At 51.8% G+C, this 15,145-nt stretch overlaps 1 protein-coding gene across 9 annotated transcripts in view; it reads left to right on the top strand.

The window, feature by feature from the left end:
* The window catches only part of CEP250 (centrosomal protein 250), a 51,960-nt gene extending 37,683 nt beyond the window's left edge, over positions 1–14,277 (top strand). For 7 of the 9 annotated variants that reach the window (XM_045528721.1, XM_045528726.1, XM_045528720.1 and 4 more), the window contains 6 exons: positions 61–2,676; positions 5,518–5,631; positions 5,807–5,962; positions 6,451–6,552; positions 7,493–7,555; positions 8,512–14,277. In XM_045528721.1, coding sequence (XP_045384677.1) covers positions 61–2,676; positions 5,518–5,631; positions 5,807–5,962; positions 6,451–6,552; positions 7,493–7,555; positions 8,512–8,781 — 3,321 coding nt within the window. In that variant the 3' untranslated portion in view covers positions 8,782–14,277. Of the gene's footprint in view, positions 1–60; positions 2,677–5,517; positions 5,963–6,450; positions 6,553–7,492; positions 7,556–8,511 lie in introns of those variants that run through there. The other 2 variants (XM_045528725.1, XM_045528727.1) reach the window with 2 other exon arrangements.
* The last annotated feature ends 868 nt before the right edge of the window (positions 14,278–15,145 follow it).

The raw sequence follows: 15,145 nt of genomic DNA, 5'->3' as shown, positions 1-15,145 counted from the left end.
TGTTGGAGTGACTGTATCAGGGAAGTATAGTTTAAGGTGGTTTTACATCTTGTTTTCCAGAGTGAGCGAGAGTTACTTCAGGCAGCCAAGGAGAACCTGACAGCCCAGGTGGAACATCTGCAAACATCTGTTGCAGAAGCCAGGGCCCAGGCAAGGGCTGCCGGGGTCCTGGAAGAAGACCTGAAAACAGCTCGCTCAGCACTGAAACTGAAAAACGAGGAGGTGGAGAGTGAGCGTGAGAGAGCTCAGGCTCTGCAAGAGCAGGGCGAGCTGAAGGTGGCCCAAGGGAAGGCTCTGCAAGAGAATTTGGCTCTCTTGGCCCAGACCCTGTCTGAAAGAGAAAGGGAAGTAGAGACCTTGCGGGGGGAAATCCAGGAACTGGAGAAGCAAAGAGAAATGCAGAAGGCTGCTTTGGAACTGCTGTCCCTGGATCTGAAGAAGAGGAACCAAGAGGTGGATCTGCAGCAAGAACAGATTCAGGAGCTGGAGAAGTGTAGGTCTGTTTTAGAGCATCTGCCCATGGCTGTCCAGGAGCGAGAGCAGAAACTGACTGTGCAGAGAGAGCAGATCAAAGAGCTCGAGAAAGATCGGGAGACTCAGAGGAACATCTTGGAGCATCAGCTTCTAGAACTTGAGAAGAAGGACAAAGTGATTGAGTCCCAGAGAGGGCAGCTCCAGGATCTGAAAAAGCAGTTGGTTACTCTGGAATGCCTGGCCCTGGAACTGGAGGAAAACCATTGCAAAATGGAGTGCCAGCAAAAGCTGATCAAAGAGCTGGAGGGCCAGAGAGAAATGCAGAGGGTGGCTTTGACCCACCTTACACTGGACCTGGAAGAAAGGAGCCAGGAGTTGCAGGCGCAAAGCAGCCAGATCCACGAACTGGAAAGCCACAGCACCCTTCTGGCACAAGAGCTGCAGGAGAGGGCCCAGGAGCTGAAGTCCCAGCGAGAACAGATCGAGGAGCTACAGAGGCAGAAAGAGCATCTGACTCAGGATCTTGACAGGAGGGACCAGGAGCTGATGCTGCAGAAGGAGAGGATTCAGGTTCTAGAAGATCAAAGGACGGTGCAGACCAAGATCCTAGAGGAGGACCTGGAACAGATCAAGCTGTCTTTGAGAGAGCGAGGCCGGGAGCTGGCCTCTCAGAGGCAGCTGATGCAGGAGCGGGCAGAGGACGGGAATGGCCAGAGTAAAGCGCAGCGTGGGAACCTAGAGCATATGAAGCTGATCCTGCGTGATAAGGAGAAGGAGGTAGAATGCCAGCAGGAGCAGATTCAGGAACTTCAGGAGCACAAGGACCAGCTGGAACAGCAGCTCCAGGGCCTGCACAGGAAAGTGGGTGAGACCAGCCTACTCCTGACCCAGCGAGAGCAGGAGATAGTGGGCCTGCAGCAGCACCTGCAGGAAGCCAGGGAGCAAAGGGAGGTGAAAGAGCAATTGCTTCAGGGTCAACTGGAAGAGGCCAAGAGAGTGCTGGCCCAGCAGGACCAGGAACTTGAGGCCCTGCGGCAGGAACAGCGGCAGGCCCAGGGGCAGGAGGAGTGTGTGAAGGAAAAGGCAAGTGCGCTGCAGGGAGCTCTGGAGCAAGCCCATATGACATTGAAGGAGCACCAGGGAGAGCTTGAGGACCACAAGGAGCAGACACAAAGGCTCCAGGAAGAGCTGGCAGCGGAGGGACTGCGGGTACAGGCCTTGGAGGAGGTGCTAGGAGACCTGAGGGCTGAGTCTCGGGAGCATGAGAAGGCCCTGCTGGCCCTCCAGCAACAGTGCGCCGAGCAGGCACAGGAGCACGAGGCAGAGGCCAGGGCCCTGCAGGACAGCTGGCTGCAGGCCAAGGTGATGCTCAAGGAAAGGGAGCAGGAGCTGGAGGCTCTGCGGACAGAAAGCCAGTCCTCCCGGCATCAGGAGGAGGCTGCCTGGGGCCAGGCTGAGGCTCTGCAGGAGGCCCTCAGCAAGGCTCAGGCTGCCCTACAGGAGAAAGAGCAGCATCTCCTTGAGCAGGCAGAACTGAGCTGTAGTCTGGAGGCCAACATCGCCACGCTGCAGGCTGCCCTGGATGCCCACCAGGCACGTGCCCGGCAGCTAGAGGAGACCCTGAGGACGCGGGAAGGTGAGATACAGGATCAGGATCTCCGGCACCAGGAGGATGTGCGGCAGCTCCAGCAGGCACTTGCCCAGAGGGATGAAGAGCTGCGACATCAGAAGGAACAGGGGCAGCTGCTGGAGAAGTCTCTGGCCCAGAGGGGCCAAGAGAATATGATCCAAGAGAAGCAGAAGCTGGGACAGGAGAGAGAAGAGGAAGAGATGAGGGGCCTTCGTCAGAGTGTAAGGGAGCTACAGCTGACTCTAGCTCAAAAGGAAGAGGAGATCCTGGAGCTGAGGGAGGCCCAGCAAAGGAAGAACCTGGAGGCCTTACCCCACAGCAACAGAGCCTCCCCAGTGGAAGAACCATCTCCAAAACTGGAATCTTCAGGGCCCAGACTACAGCGGGAGCTGGAGCGGCTACAGGCAGCCCTGAGGCAGACAGAAGCCAGGGAGATTGAGTGGAGGGAGAAGGCCCGGGAGTTGGCACAGTCCCTGGCCCAGAGCAAGGCCAGTGTCAGCAATCTGCAGGAGGTAGCCATGTTTCTACAAGCCTCTGTCCTGGAGCGGGACTCAGAACAGCAGAGGCTGCAGGTAATTCACTCCAGGGGGAGTGAGGGCCAGGTGACAGCCCTGTCTGGCTGAGCTCAGGGACTGCCCGCATCGTGGGTCTTGTGAGAAAGTGAGGTCACGAGCACCTCAACATAGGTGGATTCAGGCTACTGTGCTGGTCTGGGGGATATAAAGAGAAGACACCCACAGTCCCCCACAGAGCTCAGTCTAGTTGATAAGCAACTGTAATGCAGTGTGGTTAGTGCCTAATAGGGGAAGTTTAGTGTGCTCCAAGCACTGCTGGAAGGACATCCAGCCTTTCCTAGGGCTGGGTCCCCAAAGCCTTCCTGGTAAAAGTGGTGTTTCAGATGAGATTTGAAGGGACCAGTAAGGAACTAACCAAACACAGGGTGGGGAGGAGCTTTCAGGGGAAAAGGAAGGAGACAAGAGCACATGGGCTATCGTGTAGATCACCTGGGATGTAAAGAGGGGAGTTGGCAAGAGAAGGGAGAACAGCAGGGTCCCAGCATTCAGGGCTTATAAGTCATGCTGAGGACCGTGGTACCTAGTGGGAAATAGATGAAGGTTTGGGGCAGGGGAGTGACATGATTAGAGACAGAGTTCAGAAAGATCACTCAGGCTGCTGTGTGGAGCAACAGCAAACGTGGGGAGGCCATGTGGGAGGCTACACTAGAAGTCTAGGGGAGAGGTGGTGACCTAAGAGGGTGTGAATGGTGACACATGGGTAGATCTAAGAGATTCATAGGACTTCTGGCAATTCATTGGCTAAGAGGTGGGAGGAATTAAGAAAGGGCAGAAAGAAGTCAAAGACAACACTCGGGTGTTTCCTCGCTGAGATGGAGAAAAGCCAGTGTGAGAAAGAGGAGTGGAATGAGTCCAGTTTGGAAATGGAGTGAGGTTCCTGTGGGGCGTCAAGGGGAGACGTCCAGTAGGCAGATCCACAAAGTGATCTGAAGTTGAAGGATGAGACTGGGGCAAGAGGTACTTTGGAGTCATCAGCAGTTAGAAATAAGTGTGTTCCTGTGGGTGGAATGTCCAGTGAGAACGGAGGTGAGGGTTTAGGATAGGACTTCAGAGTATAATATTTCACCTCAAGGTCAAGCAGCATGTCTTACTCATCTTTGTACCCCCGGCACTGAGCATGAGCACAAACCTGCACAGAGTAGGCCGTCAGGAAAGCTGGATCAACTGCTGGACATAGAAAGGCATCATCTCTTTTGTCAGGAGAGAGCCAGTCCATTTTTCCAGGGAAATTGACTACATCCTAGTCCCTTGACTGAGCCCTAGACAGCCTCTTCCCTCATCCCAGATACACAACCCCCTAGATAGTCGCCTTCTGGGAACTCACAAAGCTCTGCTCTTGTTAAAGTACAGCATATGGATAAGGAGTTATACATTTATGAACTTTGAAGTTAAGTTCTGGGGTTGTTTTTTTTTTCTGGGACAGAGTCTCACATCTTGCTCTGTCGCCCTGGGTAGAGTGCAGTGGTGTCATCATAGCTCACAGCAACCCCAAACTTCTGGTCTCAAGTGATCCTCCTGCCTCAGCCTCCCAAGTAGCTGGAACTATAGACATGTGCCCTGATGGCCAGTTAATTTTTCTTTTTTAGTGGAGATGGAGTCTCGCTCTTGCTCAGGCTGGTCTCAAGCTCCTGGGCTCAAGCGATCCTCCTCAGCCTCCCAGAGTGCTAGGATTACAGGCGTGAGCCACCGCACCCAGCCACGTTCCTGGGTTTGAAATACAGTTCTGTAGTTCATTAGCTGTGTGACCCTGGCTAAGAGACTTCACTCCTCTGACCCTTGATTTCTTATCAATGAAATCAGAAATGATAGTATGAAATGAGACGATATGTATGAAGTGCTTGGGAAGAAAGCACTCAGTAAGTGGAACTTCTTTCCTATTTCCAGACCCATTCTTACAGGCACAGTGAAAGTAATGTACATAATTGGGCAGAAGGGTACTCCCTATCCATACTCTTGGGTTACTGAGCAGTTTTCACTCAATAATGTAACTCAGATCAGGGTCACTTCATCCACTTACCCCTCCACACACTGCTGCCTTACATCACAGTAGTATCATTTTTTATTTTAAGCATTTTATGTGCCAGGAACTATTACTCTCACTTTCTTCCACAACTACCCCGGAAAGTAGGAACTGTTGTCCTTATGCTGTAATGTAGAAATGGCAGTTCAGAGAGGTTAAGTAACTTCTCCAAAGTCACACAGCTAGTATATGGCAAAACTAGAATTAGATCTGAGTAGTCTGCCTCTAGAGCTCAGGCTTTTTACCACTGAGCTCTTCCTGTCCCCCAGACAACCTACACACACACACTCTTGTCCTTTCTTCTTGACCGTTATTTATGAAACAGGGTGCCTAGAAAATAACTGGCATTAGGTTTCCCAACTTATCCAAAGGCTTAATTCATGTCTCATGGTGCGTGTGGTCATTTTATAAATGAGGAAATTGGGGTTCAGGGAGAGCTCATATTTTGATCAGAATCATAGTCAATAAGTGGAGATGTGACACCCAGCCCTGTGTGACTCGAGTCCATGCTCTTTCTGTAACACATCAGTGCTCCAAGTTACTGCTTAGCTTTATGGGAGATCCCAAATGAGATGCAGGGCTCTGGTCCTGTCTCACTTGCTAGCTCCCCATGTATCCTGAGTAGATCCCTCTCTGTTCCTTTGTTTTATCCATCTATAAAATGAAGGTTCTGGACTAAAATGGCTCAGAGCCTCCTGGAAAAATAAGAGTATAACCTGATGAGAAAATTGAAGTGGTTTTTGTGAGGATGGAGGGTGGGGTGGGTATGGATTTGAAGTTGGTAGGGTGTGATTTTGTTCCACGCCTCGGTACCCCAGGATGAGCTGGAGCTCACCAGACAGGCTCTGGAGAAGGAGCAGTTGCACAGCTCAGGCCCGAGCAGCAGAGCGGAACGGGGGTCCAGAGGAGAGCAGGGTGTACAGCCGGGAGAGGTGAGCTGGGGGCCTGGAGGGAAGAGATGACCCTGGGGGAGCTCCTGTCCAGGGGCTTGTCCCCTTCTCTTGGAATTAACTTTCTGAAGCCCAGACCTGCCAGATTCTTCTCTCTGTCTGTTCCCCTACCTGTCTAAAGGGCTGCCCACGTGAGATTTACAGGTCTTTCCCACAGGTCTCAGGAGTGGAGGCTGAGCCTAGTCCTGGAATGGAAGAGAAGCAGCCATGGAGACAAAGGCTCGAACACCTGCAGCAAGCAGTGGCATGGCTGGAGGTTGACCGGAGCAGACTACAGCACCACAATATCCAGCTGCAGACCACCTTGGAGCAGGCAAGTGGCTCTGCTGTCCTCAGCTCCCTCCTTTGGGGTCCGGTGGGCATGCATCTCTACTTCTCATGCAGCCACCAGGGCAGGGGTCAGTGAACTACAGCCTGTGGAACAAATCCGACCCATTGCCTATTCCTGAAAATTAAGTTTTACTGGAAGATAGCCATGCATTGTCTGCAGCTGCTCCCCTGCTACAACAGGGTAGTTCAATAGCTGTGACAGGGATGGAATGATCCACAAAGCCTAAAATACTCGCTGCAGAGAAAGTTTGCTGGCCTTTGCTCCAAAGGCCTGAGAGGCTGGCCCTGCCTCTTCTGTCTCAGGAGCTCTTCTTTGCACTCAGGGTTGCCCTAGCATGGGCTCTCCTCAGCCCAGTTCTCTCTCTGTGGTTGTTGTCCCCTTACACATGCACTGGCCTCCTCTAGAGAAGGCAGCTCTCCTCCAGCCCTGGAGCCAACCCAAGCCCTGATTTCTCACTTGCACCTTGGCAGGTGGAGCGAGAGCGGAGGAAGCTGAAGAGGGACTCCATGCGTGCATCCCGGGCGGCGGCCCTGGAGATCAGCGAGGCCACAGCTGCATCACCCACACAGCAGGTTTACCTGTTTTCCTCCACTGCAGCCTCAGAGAACCCAACCTCAGCCACCAAAAACTGAGCTGTCCTCATTGCATATCCCAGGCCTCTCTTGGATGGTGGGGGCAGCTGCTTCAACCAGTCCAGAGTTCTGCCTCACTCAGCATAGCTCAGTCTGTCCCTGCCCTGAGAAGGTGGCCCAACGTCAGGGGCTGGGATGGTGTCAAGACTAGCATTACTGCCCTCTGGGGAACTTAGATCAGCCGACTCCCAGACCAATGCCTCAAGCTCACCCGGGAGCAGGGCTTATGGGGCTCTGGTCAGGATTCCTGGTACTTGGGTGTTGTGTGGCGCTCACCAGCCCCTGATGCACCTCGGAGCTTGATAACAGCTTCACAGATCTCTTAGACTTCCTTGCTCCTTGCAGCACTGAGTTTACAAGATTAGGGTCCATGGTCTTTCCTGGAGCCAGAGTTCCTATTTTGGATAAGGGGTTTGGGGAAGACTGAGATGTGTCCGTCTGCAGACAGCCTTGCAGCCTGGTAGGGGGAAGTGTTTGTGGTGGCTGAGCATCTCTCACTCTCCGTCCCCGTCCTTTATTGAAAGTTCTCAAGGTCAGACTTTGAGTCTTACTTCCTCTCTGCATCCTTAGTTCACATCCCAGGGCTCACACAAAGCAGATACACGGTATACTTGTGCTAAGCAGAAAAGTACCTCCAAGAAGCAAATGCCATCCAAGCCTTGTGGATACTCAGCACCAGGTCTCCATGGGCGTTGTCCATTATGCTGGTACAGGGACTCTCCCTGCCCCAGGGCCATGGTGCCCCATACAGCTTCAGGCACTTGTGGCCCATAACCTTTCCCCAGCCCCCCGGGATTGCCATGAGATAGCTGCAGGATGCCTGTGGAGACCCCAGAGTGGGAAGGCCTAGTTCAACAAGAATGCTATGTGTCTTCCTCAGGATGGAAGAGGAGGACAGAAGAGCTCCTCAGGTGCTAAGTATGTGGTTGAACTACAGAAAGAGGTATGTTCTGGAAGGATCTGTTTCCTGTTCCCTCCCTTACACTCAGGCAACAAGGCTTTAGTGTCTGCTATGTGCTTGGCCCCTTTGCACCTCCAGCAGGAAGAGGGGAAGTAGTTCCTGCCTTCAGAGAACTTCAGTCTCCATAGGAGGCAAGAAGGGCCCCAGTCCCAGCTCCACCTCTCATCTGCTTAGGGTGGGAGTGGGGAAGAAAGCATGGTCCTTGACCTCCAGATTCATACTTAGGAGGGGAAAGGAAAAGGAAGAGGGCTGAGGAGCAGACAGAAGATTCTAGGAGAATAGACTAGCCTCCTCTGCCCTCACATGGACCCTGCAGGCAGGAGTGTGGCCAGCACACCCGGCAGAGGAGCCTGGCCCCAGTGGATCCTCATAGTTCCAGTCAAGCTGCCAGCCTCAAGGAAGATACATGAAGTGCCTTCTCGCCTCTTAGGCCTCAGCTAAAAGTTCACTCTCTTTTTCAAGGCCCAGGAGTCATAAGAAGTGTGGAATTTTGATTTCTGAGCCTAGTGCAGAAATCAGTAGTCACTACTGGCAGGACCTGACCTTGTAGCTAGACCTAAGTATTACTTTGTATTTTGTTAAACTCCTACGAAGGAATCCTAGGCAGAGCCCAGATGAAGGTGAAGCAAGAGAGGCCTCTTAGGTGTGGGCTTTTTTTTTTTTAACACATAAATTATCCTCCAGTAAAGTTGATGAATAGTTTTGTTGTTTTTGAGTTCCCTGCTGGAGTCCCAGGTGTACCCAGGGATGAGAATCACTGGATTCCGGTTCCCAAAAGCCCTTCTCCAAACACTCGAAAGCTGGTTCAGAGATTCGTGTATGTGGTAGAGCTCATTCAAATGCTCAGCCAGCGAGAGCCACGAGAACGCAGGGTAGGAAGAGTTGGGACAGCTTCAGGGCCCTCAACTGCTCTCCCTCTTGGTTTTTCTGCCCACCAGGTGGCCCTGCTGCGAGCCCAGCTGGCCTTGGAGCGGAAGCAGAAGCAGGACTACATTGCCCGCTCGATACAGACCAGCCGTGAGCTAGCGGGCCTGCACCACAGCCTCTCCCACTCCCTTCTCGCCGTGGCCCAGGCCCCCGAGGCCACTGTCCTGGAGGCCGAGACCCGCAAGCTGGATGAGTCCCTGACTCAAAGTCTGACATCTCTAGGGCCGGTCCTGCTACTCCCCAGCCCCAGCCCCAGCCCCACCCAAGCCACCTCCAGGTAGCAGCCAGGCTGGGCAGGACCCAGGCCAGCCTGGAAGCACACAGACAGATGACTATAGAGGGCGTCACGGCCCCTCTACACAGCTATAGGTTTGCCAAGGGAAGGGCCTGGCTCTGTTACCCTACCTGGGAGCCCCAGGTCAGCTGACGTTCCCAGGAAGAGGAAGGAAACCTGCAAGGCTGGGGAGGCCCCAACTCACTGGGAATGAGGCAAATTACATTTGCCTGCTACCTACACAGTCACCCAGAGGAGTGGCCAAGGGGCATCAGCTGCCTCTCATCTAGAATTTATTTTCCTAGTACTTGACCTTCTCCCTCAACTTCCCCTTCAACGATAAACCCTGAGTCTTTGCATTAGTTCCCTGCTGTCTCCACCTGTGCAGCTGGGCAGCAGTGGGACATCAAGGGAGTTTATTAAGAAAGAGCTTGCTAAAGATTCCTGTCAGGTGGCATGAATTTATTGTATGTGTGCACTGTGACAGGGAGGCTCACAGAAGACACACAAGACAAAGCCGCTGTCCACAGAGACCCTGTGTTCCAGCTGATGAAAACAGACTAACGCGTTAATCAGACAGTTCTGTGCACTGGCTGGAAGAGCTGTGGAACTCCAGGGGCTGAGGAAGGGAGGCATGAACTGGCCCTCAAGGGAAGGGGTGGAGTTAGGGCGCCAGTGAGCTCGCAGTTACAGCCCAGGGCCTGAGGCTGAGGTTGCAGGTTAAGGAGATCATGGAGAGCTTCTAGTGCTAACTCTTGGACGGTGAGCAAACTTTGATGTTCTTGACTTAAAACAAGTTCCGGAGCTTCAAAAACACTGACTTGACCTTTAACTGAAGTCAGAGTCTCAAGTTCATAAGCTCCATCTGACCTCATTCCCCTTCTACTCTGGGTGAATGCCCCTGAGGTGTCCCTTCCAGGGCATATATCAGCTGGAACTGACTGGTCATCTGTAGTCCAGCCATGTGTCAAGCCAGTCAGGAAGATGGACTGCGGCAGAACTGTCACTTAATGGACTGGTCCTGGTGGAGGCAGTCAACTGAACCTAGCTCACAGGCTTAAGACCTGTCATTGGCAACTTCCTCAAAGCCTAAGAACAGTTTTCTTTAAATAAGCAGGTTGTGATCTTCCTCTGGTACTCGGCTGTAATCTGGAATTCCTCTTCCCTAAGCCTGGGGATGGAGCTAAGATCTAGCTAAGAAGGTGGGGGTTTGGGAGCAGCACCCACTCACCCAGACCTACTGAATTGGGACTCAGCCCCATTGTATCCTGTTGCACCACACACAGTCGAAATGGGGCTGTTGGCAACTGCTACAGCTTTGTTCCAAAAACCCACACGTGCAACTCAGCAGTAGATGCTTAGTAAAAACTTACAGTTCAGAACCCCCAGAAATGGATCTGGGATCCCAGAGACACTGGCTTGGTCTGTCCAGTGAGATCCCCTGTGGCTCAAAATCCTTTCCTGGCCCTTAGGCTTGTCCCATTGCTAGGAGTTCTCAGGGACAAACAAGACTTCCCTTGGTTGCCAACTGTTTATGGTTCATCTCTGGTTCTCTGGCTCAGAGGCTGACAGAGGAGCCTTGTTTTTTACCTTGGAGTTTCTTCTTAGTACCATTATCTGAGCCAAGGCTGTAAGTCCCACATACCGTCTGGGAGTCAGGGATTCCAGTGAATAAAAGACATTTAGAGGCTGCCAAGCAGGGTCTTTATTTAGGACTAGGCTAATTTCTATTTGCTCTTGCCTCCCTATCCAACCCTCCATTACAGACCCCAGTCTAGGCTCTTCCCCCCACGACCCGATATTTGGATCTGGGTTGGCCTTTCTTACCCTCAGACTGTAGCCTATAGATGACTTTTTGCTCCAGCTTTCTAAAGTGCACTTTTCTTGAACCAGTAGTAGGACAGCCTCTATGCAGAGTCTCACTAGCAACGGTGCCAACTGCTCCTTCCCTCAGCGTCAAACAGAGACCTGGAGTGTAGAAGCATGAAGGAAGGAATGTGGGCCATCCAGGCAGGACCCAACCTTTGCTTGTCCCATGCAGCAGGGTAGAACCAGAGCAGTGGCTTCCGCAGATGGGAAATGTCCCTGACCAGCCAACTAGTACTCAGGGATGTGCTCGAGGTAGGCTCAGCTGATCACCAGGCCCTGAGGGCGAAGAATGTCAGAGCTCAGCCACACAAGTGGTCTCCTTTGATAAAACTTTCCCCTTCCTAATCTTGCCTGCACTGATAGAGGCTGGTACAGACCTAAAAAGGCCTGAAAAGGGACAAGAGTCAAGTCAGAGCCTTGGCAGTGTTCTTGTTCCCTGGGAGTGCCTGGCTCTGGTGGGTACTGCCCTCTTGTCTCAACGAGCCTCCATGCATTGTGTGTTAGAGCAGTGACGATGACTCACAACCCAGTCACCACTGCCATCTGCTGCCCCACCTGCGACTGCCAGCACCTTGAAGGCAGGAAAGCTGCCTGGCACTTTACCCTCTAGAGAAGGAGAAGTTGGTGGTATATGTTGGGGTGAGGAGGGTGGAGAGTGTACAACTATAGACTGCAGAGGGAGAACAAGATCCACATCCAGGCCAAAATGCTGAGGGCTGTCTGTTCCAGGCCAGGGTCCTCCACTACTCATACTGTCCGATGAAACCATTGCAGTCCACACTAGTCTGGAGGCTTCAACAACACCAACAGCACGTGGGTGTTCTCATTCAGGTCATGAACATTCTGGGTGCATTAAGTGCAGGGAAGTTCAGTTGCCCACATCATCCTCAAAGCCCAGAGTGGGGCCTGGTTCGTTCTGCAGAGACAGAAAAGCAAGTCAGGAAGGCAGTGGGCTCACAGCCTGGCACTGCTTCCCACCCTCACCCTCCTGCCCCACTGGAGCACGGTGTGCAGAGCATCGATGGGTATCCCATCTTCCAGATACTCAGCACAGGACTGGCATGGTCAGATCTCAGGGTCTGGCTGTGGCGTGGGGATCGGTTGGAATAGATTCTCCTTGGCCAGCTGGAATTGGGTTAGGTTCCTGGCCTTTGTGCCTATGGAGAAGAACATGGACTGCTTATCACTTAGCCCAGCTTCCAGTACAGGGGAGAGGCTGGACCCCATTGTTGGTGGAGGCCCAGCAGAGAAAGGGTCAAGGAGAGGTTGCAGCCTGGAGCCCAGGACTGACCACCCACCAGCCTCTGCAGACAGGGTGGTCTCTAATTCCATCAGTGGCTTCAGGGCCCATCCAAAGTGCTGATCAAAGCAGGTAACACAGCCTGCTGGTGGAGGCAGGCGGTGCAGATGTGGTGCTGTGTGGAGCAGCCACAGATCCTCTGCAGCTCTTGAGCCAGCAGCAGGACTTCCAGAAGGATCTGTGGAGGTGGGAAAAACCCAGCCACAAAAGCAGCAGGGCAACCTCTAGGCCCAAGGTTGGCTTAGTTTGGCCTTGGGGCAAATGACACCTTTAGCTATCACCCCTGCAATATCTCACCTCCTGCCCCCTCACCCACTACCTTGCAGAGCAGGGTGAGTAGTGCTGTGGGCAGGGGCAGGGAAGAGAAGTGGTGGCTGCCAGTGTGCTCCAGGCCATGGACCCCTCTCCGTGATCCTGGGCACAGTTGGGGAGGGGCACAGGCTCAACTCTGCTCACCACGCTTAGAAAACAGGCAAGGGAGGAGGAAGGGCATAAAACGGGGTGCCAAGGCCCTAGGGCCCTTTTATTCCCTTTACCCTGCTGGGGCCCTGATGGTGGTGAGGATGAGGGGTGAGGTTTTGGACTGGTCTGGCCTGCTGATCTCACCCAACTCAGTTCTGTCAGCAGCTTGGTCTAGAGTGGACACTATGACCTCTTCTTTGCCTTCTGTTGCCAGTGCCACCAGCTCTTTATATGCCTTCATAGGGCCTGAAGCTTGGCTCAGGGCTTGGAGGTAGAATATTGAATAGGTCAGGGCTCAGAGGACAGATGTGGGTCCCTGCTAGGGCTGTGTGATGTGGCATCTGAGAGTGAGCAGGTGTTCCTATTCCCAGTGTGTGACCATTTATTTGGAGACAAGGAGAGGAACAAGAATTAGTATTCAAATGTGGTTCTTTCTTAATGACTACTGTTAATAGTTCAGGTGAGGGAATCAGGGAAGTCATAAAAATTCAATGCCAGACTGATAGTTCACACATTGCCCCTGCACCTCCAGTACTGGTTTCCAGTGAGAACCTCTCCTATATCTGTGACTATTCCAGCCCTGTGGGTCAGATGCAAGGGTGTAAGGCCTTACTGCTGACCAAGAGTAGGCTCACATTCTAGCTCACTGATAACCTCGGCCTCCACTATTGCATATGGTTTAACAATTCATGCTGGAGCCTTTGGATATGACTGTCTTTCCTGTACGAGGGCCCACCTCTTAAGTTTCTCTCCAACTCTGAATGAGACCCTGGCTCATGAGATGGGCTGGTTGCCACCCTTGCCCCAGATTTTTGTTCATTTGGTAGTATTCATTAAACCTCTGTCACAAAGTTCCACGATGAGCCCTGAAAAGGAGGGGCTCTCCTCCAGGGAGACAGAACCTGGACACAAACTCTGGCAGAATGACCCAGGTGCATAGAAGAGACCCATTCATTGGCTGCTCCTCATGGGGCCAGGGAAAGTGTCAAACAGAACATCTTGGACAGAGACAGCGCTTGAGGGTCCTTTCAAAGTGTCAAGCCAGGTGGATGCACTGGATGTGTGGAGTCGAGGGGTACACCTGTGGGTCCGGGAGCGATGGCAGATGTAGAAGCCAGCCCACTCAGCTTGGACCTTTCTGACCAGAAACAGCCACAGGTGAGCATCAAGACAGCCCACAAGCCTCAAAGCCATTAAGGCTACATTCCTGTCCCAAGGGACAAGACATGGCAAGTGGCAGGCTGACTCAGACAATAGGCACTGGGGGAAGTAGGAAGCTATGGTCACAGACTCTACAAACATCCCACTGCCTGTTGGCCTCCACCCCGTCCTCAACCGTCCATGGCACCCCCGCTTCCAAGACCTCACCTCTTGCCTTCCTGTGGACCTGTTAAGTCCTAAAGTATGTTCTGCTAAAGGCTTGGCTGGAGGCTGAGAAGAGGAAAGGGAGCAGTGGCATTCGGTGTGTCCTGTGGCCTCCAAGGTTGATGAAGGGGCAGATGCCCATAGAGTCCTTCATGCCAGCCCAGTTATATTGGGGACCTTATCACACAAATCACATTGTGAGTTTCTGCATGTAGTCTTTTGTCATAAGAAAGCTTTCACCTTGACGTTCAACCCAGGGCTCAGCTGACAAGGGAAGGCTTGGCACTCAAGTATGATGGATGGAACAGGAATGAAAAAGTTGTTGACCCTGTGCCAAGGCCGGTGTAGTGCCTCTCTCCCAGAGGTGTGATGTCTGTTCCCAGAGCAGGGTTGTCAAGCAAGAGGCGGAAAGAGAAAAGGAAGAGCTTTTTGGTTCTTCTTGAGGATAGAATCTTTAGGAAAACTTTGTAAAAGGGTTAAAAATAAATTTCCTATCTATCTAAACTTTTTTCTTTGGTAGATTGGCTTTAACTTTATTCCTCTAAATAATAATGTGTTTATATGGTGCCATGATAGGTTCGGTATCTGGAACGACATGCTGCACTGCCCACAGCTCTGGGGATTCTTGGATTCTGGCTCTCAGCTACCTCATTTCTAGACACCCAGTACACCACGATGCCCTTAGGGAGGCGGGTAAATGTGCTTCCAGTTTTATGAGGGATATTTGCATTTTATTAGGTTGTGTATGGTTGTTGGGCAGCCAAAAGGGTAGAATGTAGTGGACGTTTGTTCTAGATACCCAGCAACTGAAAACTGTCATTTACTGAGGGTATTGGGGTACCTGGAACTGCTGTTTCTACTAAAAGGACAGGATAAATGCTCCCCCTCCACATACACACCTTTAATTACCGGTTTTCAGAGTAAGGGGTTGATGTAATAGTCACCTCCAATTTTTTCTTTCTCTTTGAGTATCATTATGGGTTCAAAGTTTTTTTTAGTATATATTTACTGTGATTCAGTCATGGCAGTTGCTATTTTTGATGTTTAAATTGTCCCAAATTTGATGTCCAGGTTTTTATATACTTTTCTTGTCTAGACCTGGAATCTTTTAGTGAAAAAAAAATATTTAGAAAGCAAAATCTGGACTTCAGAGTTGATCATTGCTTCTGGGGTGTTATAGCTGTTCAGATAACAAAGGTAGAAAATGTACTTTGAAAACTGAGAGTTCAAGGAGGTGATGGTTGCACAACAGTGTGAATGTATTGATACTTTAATGCCACTGATCACTTTACAATGGTTACAGTGGTAAATTTTACGTATATATGTATATTTTACCACACTAAAAATGTTTTAAATTGAGTGCATAATATTTCCA

The sequence above is a fragment of the Lemur catta genome, chromosome 17 (genome assembly GCF_020740605.2).
Source record: "Lemur catta isolate mLemCat1 chromosome 17, mLemCat1.pri, whole genome shotgun sequence".
In the NCBI taxonomy this organism is placed as follows: domain Eukaryota; kingdom Metazoa; phylum Chordata; class Mammalia; order Primates; family Lemuridae; genus Lemur; species Lemur catta.
The sequence above is the reverse complement of the archived record's forward strand: the minus strand, read 5'-3'. Positions and strand labels throughout refer to the sequence as shown.